Source organism: Saccostrea echinata, unplaced genomic scaffold (genome assembly GCF_033153115.1).
Source record: "Saccostrea echinata isolate AGI-Se365-2 ecotype Australia unplaced genomic scaffold, CSIRO_AGI_Sech_v1 ptg000028l, whole genome shotgun sequence".
Lineage (NCBI taxonomy): Eukaryota > Metazoa > Mollusca > Bivalvia > Ostreida > Ostreidae > Saccostrea > Saccostrea echinata.
In genome coordinates this window covers 7445167-7465171 of record NW_026889777.1, presented here as the reverse complement: position 1 = coordinate 7465171, position 20005 = coordinate 7445167, and the positions used below count along the sequence as shown (strand labels likewise).

Below are 20005 nucleotides of genomic sequence, written 5' to 3'. Positions count from 1 at the left end.
ATTCGCGGAATGGTGTGGGAGCAATTAAACCCTACGTTAGACTTTTTATTAGTTAGTAACAAAGCCCCAGATATCATTATTATTCACTGTGGGGGGAACAACATTGGACAACAACACAACACTTTGAGAGGTATACAAATGATGATAAAAGCTAATTTAGCAAAAATTAAAGAGCGATTACCAAACTGCATCATTATTTGGTCTCACACAATTAAATGTTGTTTTTATTTCAAGTATGGTTGAGGCCAGGTTCATAGGACAATGTTTCTTATTAGTTTTCAGGTTAAAAAGGGGGGCTTTATAGTCACTAAATAAACTGTTTTTGTATGTGTATATCAAGTTGTCAATGTATAAACCGTTTTTGTATGTGTATAGATTATCTTATATCTGATTGTCTATGTATAAACTGTTTCTGTTTGTGTATTAATTGTTTATATTTATATCTGATTATCTATGTATAAACTGTTTTTGTATGTGTTTAGTCTTTCTTTTTTATCTGATTGTCTAGGTATGAACTATATGAGGTGTTCGTCTCGTATTTCTAGGTACTGTTAACCAACTTTTATTCGCTTGCGAGAAATATCCTCGAGTTTTGCGACCTACTTTAACTTGCAAATATTAATTGCCGCAAACCAATTTATAATTTTGCTTTGTATTTGTAGGGAATGTTTCTTCTGTCGCAAAAATTAATTAATAAGATGACGCAAATTTTAGTTGGTTTACAGTATCCCCGTTTTCAGTAGACCGGAAGTGATAAAAGATTTAGGAAAAATATGTTATGGTTCTAGCTGAAAAAGCTTATAACAATATAGTCTTTGTTTGTAAGGCTCATTTGAACAACTCTTTAGAACACGGATTTATTTCCACATCTGATTATCCAACCTTTACTCAATTTTAAATACTTTAAAAATTCCAATCAATTGAACTGAGTTTGATTTACCTTACCTATACGAATTCCAAAACGTCATAAAAATCCATACAAAGTGTGTTGCAGGGTACAGTAAATGTTCAACCAAGCTCCCGTCCTTATTCTTCACCAAAACATTTATCTGCTGTGAAGAAGAAACTTCAGACATATTGTTTTACAAAATATTAAAGAATTGGTGTAAATTAAATGTGGTTTCTAAAAAATTCCAAAGAACATTTGGAAAATTTAAAATCTCAAAACTTTTTTCAAACATCAAAAGCATAAAAAGATACAAATTTTCTACGCTTTATACAACCATTTCTCAAGATAAAGAACAGGCTTTTTGACATCATATGGACACTGACTTCCTCAATTAAAATCGTAAAAACTCGTTAATTTTTAAATTATCTACGAAATTACTTTGTTAAAAAATTAATCTGAAGTTAATATTAAAAAGATGCTGGAGTACCTCATTGACAATATCTATATGTAGACTGTGAAGAAAAGGTCTTCCAACAATCTGTTGCAATTCCAGATAAAGCAGAATTTATTTTTAAAAAACTTCTTCATGAGAAGAAAACACTTACCAATGCCTTCAACATATGTCGACTCGATATATTCCCGTGAACTCGAAATAAAAGACATGCATTGCAGAGTCTGCCACATCTTTTTTTCATATTTGGATGTTTTACAGACAATACACGAAAGTGGCAAACTAATAACTAAACTGTATGACAAATAATACGATGACTTCAGCTTTTCTATCGTTAACTTTCCTTACTCATGTACCAATATTCCAACACCACCTGCATATTGCGTTTATGTTACCCAACTAATTTGAGTAAGAGCATGCTCTGAATACGATTAACTTTTAAACCGAGGCAATCTACTGACAAATACGTTGATGTTACGAGAATTGTTACAACCCGTTTAAAGTCAGCTTTTTGCAAATTCTAAGGTCATAATCATGACTTGTTACAAATACATGATTGTATAACGTATCATTGGGTCGTATTTGGGCAGACGTGTTTCATTTTTAAAGATTTCAAATTAAATTGAGAACCCACATTTAATTTACGCCACTTCTTGGATATGCTGTAGTACAGTGTGTCTGAAGTTTCTCCTTCAGAGCAGTGAATATTTTGGTAAGGAATATGGACAGGGGCTTGGTTAAACATTTATTGGCCCCTGCAAAAAATCTTTGTATTTTTATGAAGTTTTGGAATCCATTTAGGAATGGTAAATCAGATTTGAATGTTAAAGGTAGTTCTAAATTGAAAGGTGATTTTGAAGAATTTCATCCATTTTAAGGGAATCATGAGCATAACCAGATACGGAATTAAAATGAGGCTGTAACAATGAGCCTTAAAACTAAGACTATATATTGTTTAAAACTTTATATCAGCTGGAACCACAACACATTTTCATTTAGTCTTTCTAATGCCTGTTTCACTTAAGCTGTGATTCCATTAACAGGGACATAAGAACAAAGTTCAGCCTTCATCTTCAATCGACCTGAAAGTCATTTTCCACCATCTAAAGGGTTTGTGGAAAAAGTCTTAAAAGCTTCAGTATTTGAGATCAGAAGCTGGTTGTGGAAAAACTTCACGTCTATATGAACTGCAAACAGTAAAAATACTATTAAAGCAATCCCACTTATTAACTCATGCTAACAGTAAAGTGATTTTCAATTCCTGTAGTTTTAAAATATATCATGAACTTAGAATATTATGAATTACATTTTTAAGAATCAAAACCGTCTGTCATTGGCATTTCGCTAGAAGTGTGTTTTACTGAAGAAATTTTCAAGAATTGCTCTCCCCAGTACTTATACATTTTAAATTCAATTAAGTAACAGACTTATATTAAAGTTCACCAAATATCCCAAAAGAAAGATATGTATGTTATTTTCCAAGTCTTGTTTTATTAATGTATTTCCACTGTTACTGGAATTATAGACTTAAAAAAAAGAAGACTCTGTAACCATATTTTATGGTAACACCTTTCTTTGTGGCAACACCTTTGTTTAATCTAGAAAAGTACACACAGGAATCAAACTCGTTAAACTGTTTCATTTTCTAAGCCTTGTTTCATTCACGTATTTCACTGAATCAGATCCTTTTTTTAAAAAAAAATATTGTGTACCCAGGTTTTAAGGCAACACCTTTCTTTATGGTGACAGTTTTCCTTAATCTAGAAAATTGCACACAGGTATCAAACTCCTTTAACTGAGAATTCTCAAGCATTGAACACATAAATGATAAAAATTTTGGTAAAAAGCAGAGACTTTATTGACAACATATTCTGTTGTGCAATACATTCTTTCATAAACTGCATAAAAATTCCATATAACCACCATCCAAGTTTATGTGAAATATTGACATCATACAACTTTAAAGTTGGGTAAATCTATAATCTTTCTAAAAGATTATTACATGACTTTTCATGACACAGTGGTTGCCTCAAAAAAAAAAGGTATATATATGCATATATACAGCCAAACCTTGTTATCTCAACCTTCAGAAAAAAAAAATTCAAGATACGGGAGAATTTGAGATAAATTAGATTAAAAGCACAATGAATTAGTGGTTCGGACTTCTAATACACTTTGACAAATATATGGTACTCAAGATATTGATGGTAGAAATTTCATTGTATGTATAATTATCAGTAAACTTGCTCCAGACTTTCTGAGATATCTGGCTGACCCTACACAAACAGATAACACATGGCTACTATAGATGAAACTATTAAACAAGGAGTTATGTTCCTTTCTCTTATTATTCTATGATCTCTATCATTAAAAACACTCTCAAGTTATCAAACATTTCAATATTCCAACAAATTAATCTGCAACAAAAAAATGGAAGATCCTCAAATCAAACATTACGAATACAGTTAAAGAAACCCTAGCTTTCAAAGAATTTAAATATGTGATTATTGCCTTCTAGATTATTGTCAGAAAAAAAAACTCTGCACTATTGCACAAAGAAGCAGTATCTATTTATATCAATAACGCAATACATAATATACAAACTCAAAGAAGGACTCCCACAAACATACAAATTCTGCAATCTGCATCTCATTTATAATTTAAATTAGAAATTCAATTAAAATTAATAGGAAAATTAAGTTAACTGCACCAGCAAAGAGTTCTTACAATTGTAAACTGAATATGTTAACGTATTAACATGTATTCAAAATCCATCACTGAATTTCTAATTTTTGAGTTTCTATCTTTGTGCTGAAAAAATAAAGCTTTGTACAATATGTTGAAAAAAAAAGACTGGCATTTACCTATCTATCACTTCTACATACTGAACAGGATACAGTTTTACCTTACTCAACTCATATCAAAAGAAAAATAAATATCAAAGAATTATAAATATTACAGGATCAAGCCCATTATGAATATGTACCAGTATTGTGAATATGTCTATACTTAGGTAAAATACAATAAAAGTAACAGTCTAACAGCTTTCCACTTTTAAAGTGAATGATACAGAAATAAATTCTTAAGGTATTAGCAATGACGTGATAAAACTGATTACACAATAGGTGTGGATGAGAATATGAGAAATAGAATCAGTTAATGACAAAGTGTACTTTGGAACAACAGTTAAAACAATCCAGGTCTTTGAGACTCTTTCTTCACTCCAATCACAGGGCAATATTGTTAAAAGTTTACATGAACAAGATCACAATTCTGGCAAAGGCAACTCGGGCTAGCATGTCTTCCTTGTGGATGAGGGTCCTGTATCGAGTGAGACTAGCCACGACGAGAAACACTCTCAATTAAAAGAAACTATCAGAACCTGGAGGCTCTGGGCTATTGGCTAGCTAAAGCTCGTGCTTGTTTCATTTTTTCTATTCTATTTTGTAAATGTTTATTTTGGTTTGTCAATTCTTCCACTCGTGTTTGTGCCTCCCGGAGCTAAAAAAATAAAAACGAACAGATCAAGTATGAAGATGTGGATGAGAATATGAGAAACATGAAGATGACAACCTTTCAGGAAGGAAAGTTCATATCCAGATTATCACAAGAAATTATGCATAAATAAAGTTATAATGAATATAATGTAATTTACAAAACTGTGTTTGTTTGTGTGTGTGAGGGAGGGGGTTACATGCATAAACTTGTGTTTTTTCACCTTAAATTCAAACTCCAGCAAACAGGTGTTAAGAAAAAATAAGCAAAATTTAAGTCAAGCAGATTTAAGCACATATACAGTACCTCTCTTTGTAATTTCCTCTTCTCTGTTTTTAACTCATCTTCCAGTTTTTCTGATTCCTCTGACTCAGTTCTGTAACGTTTGACTTGTGTCTCTAACCTTGTCACCTAAACAATAAACAAACATACATTTTATATCAGCTGTATTTTGAATATGCAGTCACCAAGTAAAAATATAATTGTTGCTTTGCATCACATATTTGTGTGAAGAGACGGACAGACAACACTAAGATTTCAACATTGATGGCCCTAACCCTGAATTAATTCCTATACATACCGTTCCTTCTAAGTTGGTGATGTCCTGCTCCGCTTTCTGTAATTTTAATTTGTATTCGTGTATCTGTTTACTGGCCTCCCCTGTGAAGAAATAAAACAGACATTACATTGTAATTCATTATTTACAAAGCATCAAAATCCCAGATTATTTTATATCTTCCATCAACTTTAAAATTCAATATTTGACTCTGAATGGTTGGATGACTGAAAGGGATGAAATCTTCCCCTTGTCACTCCATACAGGTCAAATATGAAAAAATCCTATGGAGGATTATTTCTGGATTAATAAGACAGGAGGTCATGTTATTCAGTACATCACTGATTGGACTAATTGGACTGATTGGACTGGTTGGTTGGTTACTTGTTTGCTTTTCATCCCTTAAGAGAATTTTTCACTCATGTTGGGATGCCACCAAGGTGGAGGGCTGTAAATTAAGACCTGTTCTTGGTACTTATGGCTATTTCGCAGTGAGGGTTCTTTTTCGTGCAGCACCTACATGTACTGTGACAAAGTATGTCGGCTATTTATGAAGGGTTATCAAAAAGTTCGTGGACTAGCGCCATAAGATTAAAACCGCTTTATGTACATTAATGAATTTTCAAACATATAGTTAGCATCATCTTTTCTATCTAAAGAATAAACCATAAATCATAAGTTTTATTTTTTAAATAGATTTTTTATGTTTTTGTAAGCAATGATATGTCCAGGCGGCACAACCTCAAATATGACGTTTTTTCTACCTGAGTGTATCTGAAAAAAAAAAACTCTTTTGATATGAGTATTTGTCATCAAAAAATCCTGTTATTTCAGACATGTGGTTCAAAACAATTGTTCTGTAAAATTTGCAATATTTACCTCATTCTGTACGTTCTATGAAATTTTATCGTAAATTTTATATGGAGTGTCCAATAAATTAAGGCTTGAAAATGACGTCAAAAAGGGGGAGGGGTTTCTTTTTCCAGCATTCTATAAAGTTTCGAAGCTGGAAAAACTGGTATAGACCTAAGGAATGTTAAATCGGACAAAAGAGAAATAAAATGCATCCAGAGTATTTGTTTTTAAATGCCCTAAAACGATTCAGAGAGATGAAAGATGCACAGTTAATGTCGATTTGCAGTCAGGGTGTCAAAAGTCAGTCACGTCGAAAAGTGACGTTGATCATGTGTGGTAGAATTTGAACACCAACAAATTAAGTATTCTGGCATAATCAGTGAGGATCTTCCCCTTTGTATAGATCCATTTACAATATTATATGCATTGAAAGCAGCTGTTCATGACATTATAAAGTCATATAAACAAGACGGGCTTAAGTCCTTACTTAACTCCAGGTAATCTCATCAAGATAAGTGTATGAGGTAGAGAGAGCTGACAATGAGAAACAATGACGTTGTCGGACGTCATGAAACTAAACGGCGACAGCGCCGGGAGATCATATAATGTCTTTTTTATTTTAGAATAATTTGGAAATTTATCAACGTATCGAGCTAAAATTTTCAACATCTCTTAAATTTTTGTTGTTTTATGTTTCTTATAAATTTTGTAAGCACAGACTACATAGTATTAATTTTATCGCATCAGTCCACGAACTTTTTGATAACCCCTCGTAGGTCTCATCTGAAGGACCAGTCTCCATGTCCCGAGTGGATTTAAGCCTGTGACATAAAGATCAACTCCTAACCTTGCAACTCTAGAATCTGACATCCTAAACCATGTGTTATGCAGGTGACCTGAACTGAATTTGACTGTACAGTAGATTTTTTAAGTAGGCTTGGTGTACAGACTACTTAAATCAGGTGGTTAAGTAAAATTTGATTGGATAGAACCTTGGTTAATATTAAGAAGTTTACAAATGAACTTACGCTGAACTTCATACAGTTGCATCTCTGGACCATTGATTTGTGGTACAGAGGATGTTTTGTGTTCTCTTTTAGACTTCTCTTCTTCCAGCTCATCCTTTAAACCTTTTATCTGAAATTAAAAACAAATAGTAATAACTTTCTTCAAAATATAAAAGTAATGATTTCTTGATTCCTCTAATATCTAACATAATATCCTTCAATCTGGTCAATATCTGACAGAAGCAACAATTTGACTACATTTATGAATTTCTTTTTGTACTTCCCTGCCTCCTGATACACTTAGTCTGTCTTTCTCCCCATACTTTAATACTGTATACAAATCAAATTTATTAATTTTTTTTTTTTACAAACTCACCTCTTTCAACAAATTAGTTTTTTCCTCTAAAAAGGAACGTAATCTATCATCTGAAAAAAAAAAAAAATTAGTTTCATTCATAATTGACATTTTTCAAAAACTAAGAGAAATTTCTTATATAATGTAGCTGCAGCTGAAGATCCATGTAATTCTTTTCATTTTACCCTACAAAATAATTGCACAAATATAAATCAAATTTTAAAATTAGAAACTACTACTATGCTTTCCTTATGATTTACAAAACAAGAGGCCCATGGGCCTTAATGGTCACCTGAGTATCATGAGTTTTTCATGCTATAAGCCTTTTGAACCTAAACCTGACAACACACATGTAACAGAAATTTTACTGTATGGTGAGAACTCTATAATCAATATAATATTCTTACAGTGGTCTCCTATGTTCAGGAGTCAAGAAGACAAGTTTTACTATAGAACATTTCAATTTATGACTAACTTAGTCCAACCCTCGGCACGATCCCTGTCATACAATTTTATACTTTTTATAGAGAGCTAAGAGTGCTCCTTATAATCATGCCAACCACATATCCACAAGAAAATAAGATTTTCAAATGAGTACTGTAGGTCAATATATGACCAACTTATCCATACCCTGGGGGCTGAACCCTGCATCCAGGAGGCTTCAGTGTTACTTTTATGGAAATGGGTTAAGTACTCATTATAATTATGCTATCACTTTGCCTGATTTATTTTCTTGATAAAAGATTTTCAAAGTTGTAATCTAATTTTCAATATATGACTAACTTATCCCCACCTTGGGGTCTAAAACATGGGCCAGGTGGCCATGAATTTCAACTTGCACATTATCTCCCAGATTATTTTCCAAATGATGTGCTTCAAGTGTATATTATTTCTACTTCTGAATGTTCCCTTTCTTCACACCATCTTCTTTGGTGAATATTTTCAAGAATGTTTTTACTTTTCACATGGAAATATAAAATTTAGGAAAGAGAAATTGTTATTTTTGTTCATTTTTGAAAAATAAGGTTGGGGTGAAGAAAATCTGCTACTTTTCTTCATGGTATTGAAATAATGTAAAATCCCTATTAATCGCCCCTGCCCCTATAAGCGCCCCCTAGGCCTTTTTCAATTGTCAGGAAATAAGAGCCCCATGTACTGTGATTAAAAATATCTAGAATTGTATTGAAAATCCAACATTTTTTGAAGAAAGTGAAAATGAAACTTGGTTATTGGGTAACTAGTATGTAAAAAATTCCTGAAAGTGAAAGATTCTTAGAACGACTTAATCATTATGCATTTTTGAAAGTGAAAGTAACCTATAAAATTTGTTCTCCTTGTGTATTCTCTGATTTTTTTTGGTGGAAAAATAAATCATTAAACATAATTTGGGTGGAGTACTTTATGGTAAAGGAAAGTAAGACAAATATTTCGTGGTTCTCTGAATTTAATTTTTTTTGAAAGATTTCTTGAAGTTAAAATATGACATTAAATATTATAACGAGAATACCAAAATAACTGCCCATTTTTTGCAATTTTCTAAGCGCCTGGGGCAGTTAAAAGGGATTTTACGGTATACTTTTTATTTCATCAAAATCAATGAGATGCATTACATAACCTCCTGTGCTCTACATATTCAAATGTTTAATTGATCACCGCTGACTTATCAATCAGAAACATTTTTGTCATTGGACTAAGGGCAATATAATATCTATCATTTAAATGTTACTAATCAAAATTCTCTCCATCAAATAATTTTGGCCGATTCAATTATGATTTCAGCTGGGTTTAGTAATGGCTACTGGCATTTTATGAAAGCCCTGCCATGAGATGAAGATTTTCAAAGACGTGCAATGAATTTTTCATATATGAACAACTTAGCTTACCCTTCAGCCTGAAACATGGACCCTGGGGCAATGAATTCCATAACTTTGATAAAGGGCCAAGATTTCTTTATAATCATGTCACAGTTTACCTAATGTCCATGACTGGAAAAGATGGCTTTCAAAGATGCAATGCATTTTCAATATATGACCAACTAAGTTCCATCCTAAGGCCTGAACAATAGACCCAGGGGCCAAGAATTTTGTTTTGAGGACTCATTGCTGATTATAATCATATTAACAATTGCACTGCTTAATGTCCAAGAGAAAAGAAAAAGATTTTTGAAGATAGTTTTAATTTTTATGGTCTTGGCTCCACCCTCAGGCCCCAGGGAGGCAGAAATCATGAAATTCAAAATTTTTGTTCCTCTTCACCCATAGATGCTGTACACCAAAACTGGTTGAAATTGGTTCCATAATTCCAGAAAAGAATTTGAAATTGGTAAAAAGTTCATGATTGTCAAACAGCAGACGATGAACAACAACAGATGAAAATAGATAGCGATAGGTCACCTGAGTGACTCAGTGACCAAAAATTGCTTAATGTGTATTTAACATATCCAGATTCCTGACAGAACTCTGTTTTTCTTACCTAATGAGCCAACACCAGCTTTCTCTAGCAGTTCCGCGGCATCAGAAGAAATAAGGAGACCCCCTCCCTGAGGAATCTGACCATTTGGAAGACATTTTTCAAGGGAGAGAACTCCCTCATCAGAAGAGACTATAACTAAACCACTTTCCTAAAAGAAAAAACATTTGAATCTGAATCAAACAGAATGAACTTTCAATGATGTGAATGCACTAATCAAACTCAGTTAGCTTTGGTTGATAAACATGTTTTCTGTTTACTGAAATTGTGATAAGGTAAAGAAAATTTAAAGGTTTTAACAAAGAGGGTGCAAGAATAACGTAACAAAGTACTTTTCAGTCAATATTTGATTTTTTTTTTTTTTTTTGTTAACAAAGGATTTCAGAAAACATTCACATATTTTTACATCTCAGAAAGAAATAAAACACAAACACACACACACACAGAGAATTGTCAATTTCTGTCTTCTTTTCCTTAAAAACACTATCCTTGTCTTACATCTTGATATCATTAATAAATCAATGAATAATTTCCCATTTTAAAAATTTCTTTTTGTTGAATGAAATTTTCCATGCACCAAAGCATTACCAAATGGAAATCTGAATAAAGAAGTTAATTGCTGTACCAATTACCATGATTACTTTGTTATTTTTATATATTTCAAATATAGAATTTTAACTTAAAAAGGAAAAAAAAATGTATTTTGGTATTTCTTATATTATTCTATTGTTATTTGAAATGTTAAGTATCTTTCTTCAATTTAAACTGAATCATGTTAATAGCAACAAATTTAAAATATGTCACATATGAACCTTTAGATACATGTAAAGGGGGCTATGAATCACACTGTGTATGAAGGGCAAAAAAAAAAAGAACACATCAGTAACTAATTCTATACTTTGTATCATCTGACCTTACCTGTATTAACTTTTCCTTTATTGCCAATTGTTCCTTTGCTACATTATAATCAAACTCCATATCTTTTACATTTCTCTTCTGCATTTCTAAATCCTGTAATAAATTAAAGACAATGTATAGAAATATCCAACTCTATCAAAATTACTGAATGCCTAACTATGAACTGCCTTAAGTTATGAAATATCTGACCAAAGACATAAATAACATTTGGTCACAATTTATTAATTTGTATACATTAACTGAGAAATAAAATTTTCAAGTCAGTTGAATAATAAAATATTTGCCCATCTCAATTCAATAAACAGGTCAAATCAAATACTCTGTTTTACACCACGTTCACTCTTTAACTTTTTCCTGAGAATCCTCAGTAGCTGTGTTAGACTCACCCTACACTTACATTATCTTTTAATTCTGTTCCTGTATTACTGTGTTTATATATATAAATAATTTAATTCTGGTTATAACATGGTATTTGAATGGATGAAAAATTTACTTTATATTGTATAAATTGGGTTGCCTACGTCACAATGATTTGCATCAAAAACGTTTTGTGGTTTAAAAAGCGTAAACTGTCCTAACCCAGTTTATACCATATAAATTGGGTAGCTATTAAATTCTTACCTTAAGTGTTTACATTCTGTTTGCATGTTACCCTCACCCTACAGTAATCCTTGTATTACCATGTGTTACACTCTTCCTACATGTAACCTAGTATTCCTTTCTTATACTCACCCTACACTTATCCTTGTATTCCCTCTGTGTGTTACACTCACCCTACACTTATCTTTGTTTATACTCTGTGTGTTACACTCACCCTACACTAATCCTTGTATTCCCTCTGTGTGTTACACTCACCCTACACTTATCCTTGTATTCCCTTTGAGTATTACCCTACACTTGTCCTTGTATTCCCTCTGTGTGCTACACTCACCCTACACTTATCCTTGTATTCTCTTTGTAGCTGTGTGAAGGATTCCTCCATTTCTTCCATCTGATCTTTCATCAGTTCTACTTTGTAAACGAGGCTGTGTTTCTCATTGTCTAGCTGGGCATTCATCATCATTGCCTTTTTATATTTTTCGTCCATCTCTCGTATCTTGGCCTGGTTAAGGTATAAATAAATAGTATTTTTTAAAAATATGATATATATACATGTATATATAAGACTTCCTACAAATGGGTTTGACCATATAACCTGAACAAATGTTTCTCAAATTTTGCATACAATAATATTCTGTCAGGAAATTAATGTAAATGTTCTTGACACGAATATGCAATATGCAAATATGGAGAACTACATCAGGTTGATATGAAAATGTCACTTTCATTTGAAAACAAATCATTTAATCATTAATTAAATACAGGGCTCTAATGCCACTTTTGGGGACTTGGGCCAGGGCTGTTCAAGTTGGAAAAATTAACACCTTTTAAGGAATTTTGGCAAAATCATTATTATACATTAAAACTTCTTATATTTTGGGGTATCTGCTCTGGTGTTTGTTCTCAACTACATATCTGTTTTGCAATATTTGGGAATATAAGTACAAGTTTATTTATCATATATTAATATCCAAATACAAGTTCTTTTTATTTTTGGGTATAGTGACTACTGGGAAATTAGCATATTAATTTGGACAAAAGGTAAATTTTTTTGAATAGGGAATGGAGCCCTTCAATGGTCCAAATTTTTGACAAATCAAGAGCCATGAAATGTCTTTAAAAACTTGATTCAGCAAAGCTCTTGAAAACCTTTATACAACATTAATACTTATGCAGTAAAATATTTTTATTTGGAAACAAAACCAATAGATTTTTTTTTTCTACATGGAACCATATGTACCAAGAATCAAATACAATCAATGAAGATGAAACTATATACACAAATCATTTGATAATTTTCTCTCTGATGGTCATATAAAACTAGGAATACAAATCATATAATAGTTTGACCTACCCTCATTTCTCTCTGATGGTCACGCGATGTGTCCATTTCTTCAGCTGCGGAGCTCGAATCGTCACTTCCTCTCCGTGAATCATTGTAATCATTTCGTACCTAATTAACAAAAAATGTCCAGAAAAAAATCAATTTCACAATTTACAAAATATTATATTTCATACAAAAATGGTTTTTATCTTGCCATTGTCTGTTATCTAGAAGTCACATTAAAAAAATTCATCCAATAAATTTTCCGTAAATAAAGTTTTTAACAGCAGACCTGATTCCCAGAAAACTCTTGGGAAAATGTTATTATACACTGAACTTGTTAATTGGATACCAATTCATTAAATAAGCATCCAAACGTAGGTAGAGCTTTAATAGGCAATACATGCTGCATAATTCATTCTTGTTAAAATATTTAAAAATATATATTACTAAGCTGAATGTAGCAAGTGTACTTAACAGTGGTTCATCAGAAGTGATTTATACCAATGTTAAAAATTTTGTTCTAAATAAGAACTAAATAAAAAAGATCAACAGTTCAAGGAAATCCCTTAAATGATCACACAACCACAAGTTATAACTCATATCAAGGACTCTTTCATGTGATTTAAAATTATCAGAACCTTGTGAACATGGTGTTTAATCCTGAATCATAAATCAACCTTAAATTACTCTCATCTAGGGAAGGAAATGATATTTACTGTTTATTTTTTCTACACTTTAATTACATTTGCTAAACTTTAAGATTTATTCTTACTCTACTAGTCTGGCTATTTGAAGGACACATCAAGGGATTTTACTTATAAAATACTTACCCTACTGGACTGGTTATCTGAAGGACACATCAAGGAATTTTACTTATAAAATAATTACCCTACTGGACTGTTTATCTGAAGGACACATCAAGGGATTTTACTTATTTATAGCATACTTACCAAACTTGATTGGCTATCTAAAGGACACATCAAGGGATTCGACTTATTTATAAAATACTTACCCTACTAGATTGGCTATCTGAAGACACATCATGGGATTTTTGTCTCTCTTCCTCCTTTTTAAAAGATTTTTCAGTCTCATATTAATTAGGAACATTTGGATGCAAAATCATATCACTGGCTTAATGAAAACTGTCAAAGAATCACTTTTTATTTATTTAATTAAACATACGAAGTTTTACAAATTTGTGAAAACCAGATACTCTGTGTAACGTATTAAACAGCTGAGCAGCCAGGAAAATAAAAAATTAGAGTTAATTACAACATTTCTTTTCATTTCAGCTGTCACAAATGATAAAACAACTGTATTTAACCGATATGAAGATTTTATGTCAGTAGCCATCAAACATATGAAATACTGTAAAATCATCCTTTGTTTGTGGGGGTCAAATTTTCATGGTTTGAGAAATTGTATGTTAGTGGGGATTTGATTTGGTGGCTAAAGCAATAAATCTAAACTGTATCTTTGCCGTTTTACATTTCGTGGAGGACATGAATTCATAATGACATAAACACATGAAAATTTAACCCCCTCAAAAATTAGTTGTTTCACAGTACCATTTAAAACATGCTAAAATACATACAAAATCACACAAAATACATACAAAAATGTACAGAAAATTCCATGAAGGCTAATTTTGAATTTTCTTTGTCGTACTCACCTGTTTTTGTTGCCGCTCAATTTCCTTGAGTCGGATTTCGCGAGCTTCTGCCCGAGCAGCTCTTTTTGCAGCAAGTCTGGACTCAGCCTATCAAAGAGTAAAGAATGTCATTTATTCCTCATTTTAAAATAAAATATTCACCCTTTAACTTTCAACTTGCTGGAAAATCCTTGGCATTGAAATAAATACAGTCAAACCTCATTATCTTGAACTTGATTGGGGCATCTTGGATTTGAATAAAACTTTGAGATATCCAAGGAGTGAGATACTGAGATTTAAAACACATAAAGCAAAAGTGCTTAGAACTTTCAACTCACTTCCACATATGCATGGTATTCGAGATATTGAAGTTTGAGATATTTTGTTTCATATGGTTTTCTGCAAAAATTCATATTCTTTCTTACTGTAACTTGAAATCATTGAGATGGTACCTATCTCATGTGTCCAGGTACTTACACTAAGACACAAAAGAATGTGACAAACTTGTCAGACAAATATGCTACCCTTGTGTTAGTATAATGTCAGATTTGTACCTTACATTTAACATGTTTGATTAAGGTGATCCATCTTCATGACCTTCACTTTGATCAGTTGTAAATTAAGTCATAATAAACAGATATGTCAACAAGATGCCCATGAACCACAATGCTCACCTGAGTTACTTTGGTCATTCTTTTCTTCATGACAGACAATTTTGTTTTTAAATTTCTTTCCCCTTTTAATTCCATGAAAATTTCGACTCTATGAATTTGTGGACCAAAATCTAGCCACAAGGGAGCTGAGCTATGATTTAATCAAAGCTGAATCCACACAATATTGGAATGCTTCAATATCAATACAATCAGCATGGCCCTGCTATTCTGGAGAAGATTTTTTCCTGTACATATGTAAAATTTCAATCTGAGATTTCAACCCCAACCTAACTTCAGGGCTCAATCTTTAAAAAAAAAAAAGAACAGGCCCAGGGCTCACATTGCTAATTTGAGGCACTGTGGCCCCTTCCTACCCTCAAGGGCCAAGATTTAAACAAACTTGAATCTATTGTAACAATATGAAATGAAGTTTTTACATAAGTTTCCTCTTTTCTGGTCCAGTGGTTCTTGAGAAGATTTTTTAAAACATGTTAAAGATATGCCATTAAATTTTAACTAAATCTTAATTAAAACATCTCCCCTTGAAAGAAGACATGGCCCTTCATTCGAAGAAACTTAAATGCCCTACACACAATGATGTTTTATCATGTTTATAGCAAGTTTGGTTAAATTTGGCCCAGTGGTTCTGAAGTCAGAAGTCAAAAATATGAAAAGTTTACAGAGAGATGGGTGGACAGACATATGGATGGTGGAGAAAGGTGAACAAAAAAGTTTACTTGAGCTTTCAGCTCATGTGATCTAAAAATCAAAGTTAAGGTCAGTCAACATGCAGACACACACAGAAAAGGATCAATAACTCTAGTCCAATCTTTTGATTTCAGGGAAGGGTGGAACAAAAATTTTCTACTTTATCAACATTAATGGAAAACTACTAGGAAGTGTTTTAACCCTGGAGTTCCACTTTAACATGTGTCTAAATCTTGCCTAATCTTAATCCTCAGAAGTAATTCTCAGATCATCAACCATTGAGAACTGTTTCCTGAATAACATGAATAACTCCATAAAAAGTAATTAACATGATTAAATAAATATTTATATAAATTTATATATACTAGCTCATCAAAATAAACCAGTTTCCTCAATAAAACTTCATTCATTATTCACATTCATGTACATGATCTATGAATCAAATTTTTCAATGCTGAGCACTTCAACATTCTTTCAAACCTATTAAGATTTCAGAAACGTTTTAAATCAACCCAGCAATACACTTATTACTTCCCTAAATGAATGAAGTGCATTTAGCTACAATATGTTAGCTGCAATATGGTAAAGTAAAACCGCAGATCCACCTATCCATGTTCATGAATTACCCAATAAATCAATAGCACTTGGGTATCAATTCACTACTTAAAAGCTTAGATCCACCCATCTATTTATTTCTTAATTTCTCACAGTAAACACTTGCTAAAATCATAGTGATTTTCCTGATGCAAAATCTTTAGATCCACCAAACCATTCATTTATGATACTAGTTTATTAAGTTTCCTGAATGAATTAATTGCATACAGCTATGATAAGGCAATGCAGGTGTGTTTATTTGTGATAAAGTTGGCCACGCCAGATCCCTCGTTAATGACATTATATTGTACTGATCGAGGGCTTATGTCCAAAGTTTGCCTGGTTATGATTGTCTTACACCAGAACTTATATCAATTCACTGTTAAGTGTTATCCACCTAACTAACAGGATAAGTCAGTATATTGTGTTGATAAATAATCCATATAGTCCATCACTCAAACAAGGCAAGGCATATTCAATGTCAATTTTATAACTTTCCCATTAATATAAATTACTCTTACTACAACCCACTAGAAAAAAAAAATGAAATTCATGGAATCTTCAAACAAAATAAAATCTGATATTGATTAAAGCTGAAAATAAAATCAAAACCCTCTCCTAATCATCTGTTTAAATGTTAGTGTGTGGTGTCAAGTAGACATCTGGGACTACAGAAGTCAGAACTTATAATTCTGCCTAGCTAAGCTGATCATCAGACAATGGCTCCAGTAGACATTCATTACAAGTAACACTGGGAACGGTTACGACGACATAGTTATCACAAACCTGACAAACTCACTATCTTGTATGATTTCTATTTCTGGCAACAATGAGTTACATATTAAACATAGACATTTGTTGAACAGATAATAAATCTATATATATCTAATAAATCATAATCTAAATGTTTTTTGATGAAAGAATTCAATGATGAGACAAACACATTATACAAAAGGCAAATCTTTGCCTATGTTTGTCCACATTTCCAATACTTGCGTTGTATATTTTTCTATACAGTATATGTATACATGTATGATCATAATTAAAACGATAACAAGAGAAAATTTGGACTAAAGGATAAGCAAGCTTCTTAAGGAGTTTTGGAAGGAAAAGTTACTTATACATGATGTACAAAAGATATATTGGTTAAAATAAAAAGAAAAAATACAGATGTGGCATCATGCCTTTTTATCTTTTATCATGTTTATAATAAATAACATATTTACCTGTGTTCAAAAGTGATTTTATATACATGTATATTCAATTCACTTTCTTTTTACCATGTTCACTGCTTTTAATTTTTCTTTTTTTAACTTCCCCTTTCCTTTAAAGTTTTTTCCTTAAACACATAAAAATCTTAAGGATTTAGGTGGTTGTAACTTTCTGTTTAAAATTACTGGAACTAAAACACTCAAATATTGTATCACCTTCACAAGTTGACAGTTTAAAAATATAGAGGACCATATTCTGCAACACTGAGTTTTGAGAACATGCAGGCAAATCATTGGATTTTAATCTTTGTGATACTCAATGTCACCTCAAACTCAGGTCAATTTAACTGTCTAACCTGGAAAAGTGACCAATAACTTATAGTTATTACTACATCCACATACACTGAGATTATAGTGGTTGGACTATTGGGTCAGTTTGACATTTCCTAGGACTGTTATACAATATAGTTGTGTTTGAGAATATTCTACTGTATAAATGTGTCCTTTAAAAATAATTTTCAGGGGGTAAGCAAATATTCATATTCTTACTGAAATCAGTTGGAATTGTCAAACAAACATCATTATATTTAAAGTTAGCTCTTAAAAATACAAGTAGGATATGACTGAGCGTCTGGAGCATATATATACTAAAATAATACGTATGACATTGCCGCAGTTGTGGGCAAGTGCAGTTGTTTACTTATTACTGGATATTACCAAATACATTTATCTGATACACTTTTAACTTAGTCACTTCAAACCACACAAATTAAATTTGAAAAGTTAAGGGTTAGACGCACTAAGACTTGACTTATATAAGACTGGGATTTTCTAACATTCCTACTAGGCTAGTTGCATTTCCATAACACAGTCTGAAAAGTGCAAATTCTTAACTAAGAGCTATCTATCTATTATTTATCTGGATTTTTTTTTTAAACTTCTGTCTTGATTTTGTAAAAACATACTTTTGACAACCATATGCAATTTATGGTGAATTGTACATGTATCCATTTTTCTGCAGAAAAAAAATTTAGTTTGGTCAATGTTCAGACCATCTGAATTTTCTCTTCACCGAGATGCTGTTTTCAGAGCTTCCTGCTCTCGCTAACAACATAATAAAGAGATCTGAATTGTGGAGAGAATTCTTGTCCACCTATTTTGAAGTTTAGATCTCAGGAACTAGTAAGTTTGGTACAAGTTTAACTCACTGTGTACATCTTAAGTACTCTCAGAAAAAAAATGAAATAAAGTAAAATTCTTTAAAAAAGTCCAGGGACATATGATTTTGCTTCACTATAAACGTAATTAATTATATATCCATTAAGTTTAGAATATATTATTTCAAAGCCACAGGGAATAAAAATCACTTTGATGTACATGTGATGTAAGAATCAATTCATTATAAGTGATATCTTTGATTGTTCATCCCCATATTCATGATGTTTTTCTTTTTTTTTTCAAATAGTTTTGAGACAAAATTCTCTGACATAAGCTTTCAATTATATGCATAACTGTACTTAAAAGCTTAAACACATCAATTAGATGTTTAAAAAAAAAAATCTGGTGTTTGTTTTTCAAAGTCAGATTGAAAGATAAAAGAAAGTTACATCTTTACATCTGATAAAATTATCTTCATCTACCTAAACTGTCCCTCCTAAAAGTATTTTTCACAGGTGCTTGTATTGCTCTACTTGCTAAACAAACATTAACAATGATTAAGCAAAGTACATGCATGTGGTTCAGTCCAAAATCAGTGCAGAATTTACCAGAGCCTTTCATTGCTAACATATTAACGGTTTACTCACCTCTTTAGAGATCTGGTTTAAAGCCTGTTCTTCTGCAGAGTATTGCCGTGTGGACGCTCGATGGCGTCCCGATGCAGAACTCATTTTATACGAACGAATAAAAACTGGGTGTTACGGAGTGGTCTTTTTACAGCGTGTGTTTGTAACAAAATAAAACATCAATTTACCCTATCCTATAAACAAATCGTTGAGAAACATGTTTCTAAAACTTTGTTAAAGCTAAATAATACATGGGAGCCTGGCATGTGACTTTCATTTTCGAATTTTCTCTTCCGCAATTTTCCTCTGCCATCTTTCTTTTTTTCGGGTCTTACCGGAAGTGTGATTTGTTTTTGGTAAGAAAAAAAAGTATCAATTGTTTATACAAAAAGTTTCTGTATGTTGATAGTTATGCAAATGAAATCAAATAAATTGTATGAATAATTATTAAACTGCACAACAAAGTCAGCAAATAAACGAAG

General features: G+C 32.0%; 1 protein-coding gene across 2 annotated transcripts; it reads right to left on the bottom strand.

Moving 5' to 3' along the window:
• Positions 1-3174: 3174 nt before the first annotated feature.
• Positions 3175-19847, bottom strand: LOC133194082 (leucine-rich repeat flightless-interacting protein 2-like). 2 transcript variants are annotated; one of them, XM_061330039.1, is made up of 12 exons: positions 19545-19847; positions 14595-14681; positions 13935-13988; positions 12950-13048; positions 11927-12097; positions 10996-11088; positions 10081-10228; positions 7630-7679; positions 7275-7383; positions 5416-5495; positions 5142-5246; positions 3175-4841 (listed from the first exon to the last, which is right to left on the bottom strand). In XM_061330039.1, exons 1-12 carry the CDS (start codon positions 19626-19628, stop codon positions 4737-4739), a joined length of 1185 nt encoding a protein of 394 aa, XP_061186023.1. In that variant the 5' UTR covers positions 19629-19847; the 3' UTR covers positions 3175-4736. The 2 variants fall into 2 exon arrangements, with proteins under 2 accessions (XP_061186023.1, XP_061186024.1); XM_061330040.1 differs by lacking the exon at positions 13935-13988.
• Positions 19848-20005: the final 158 nt, after the last annotated feature.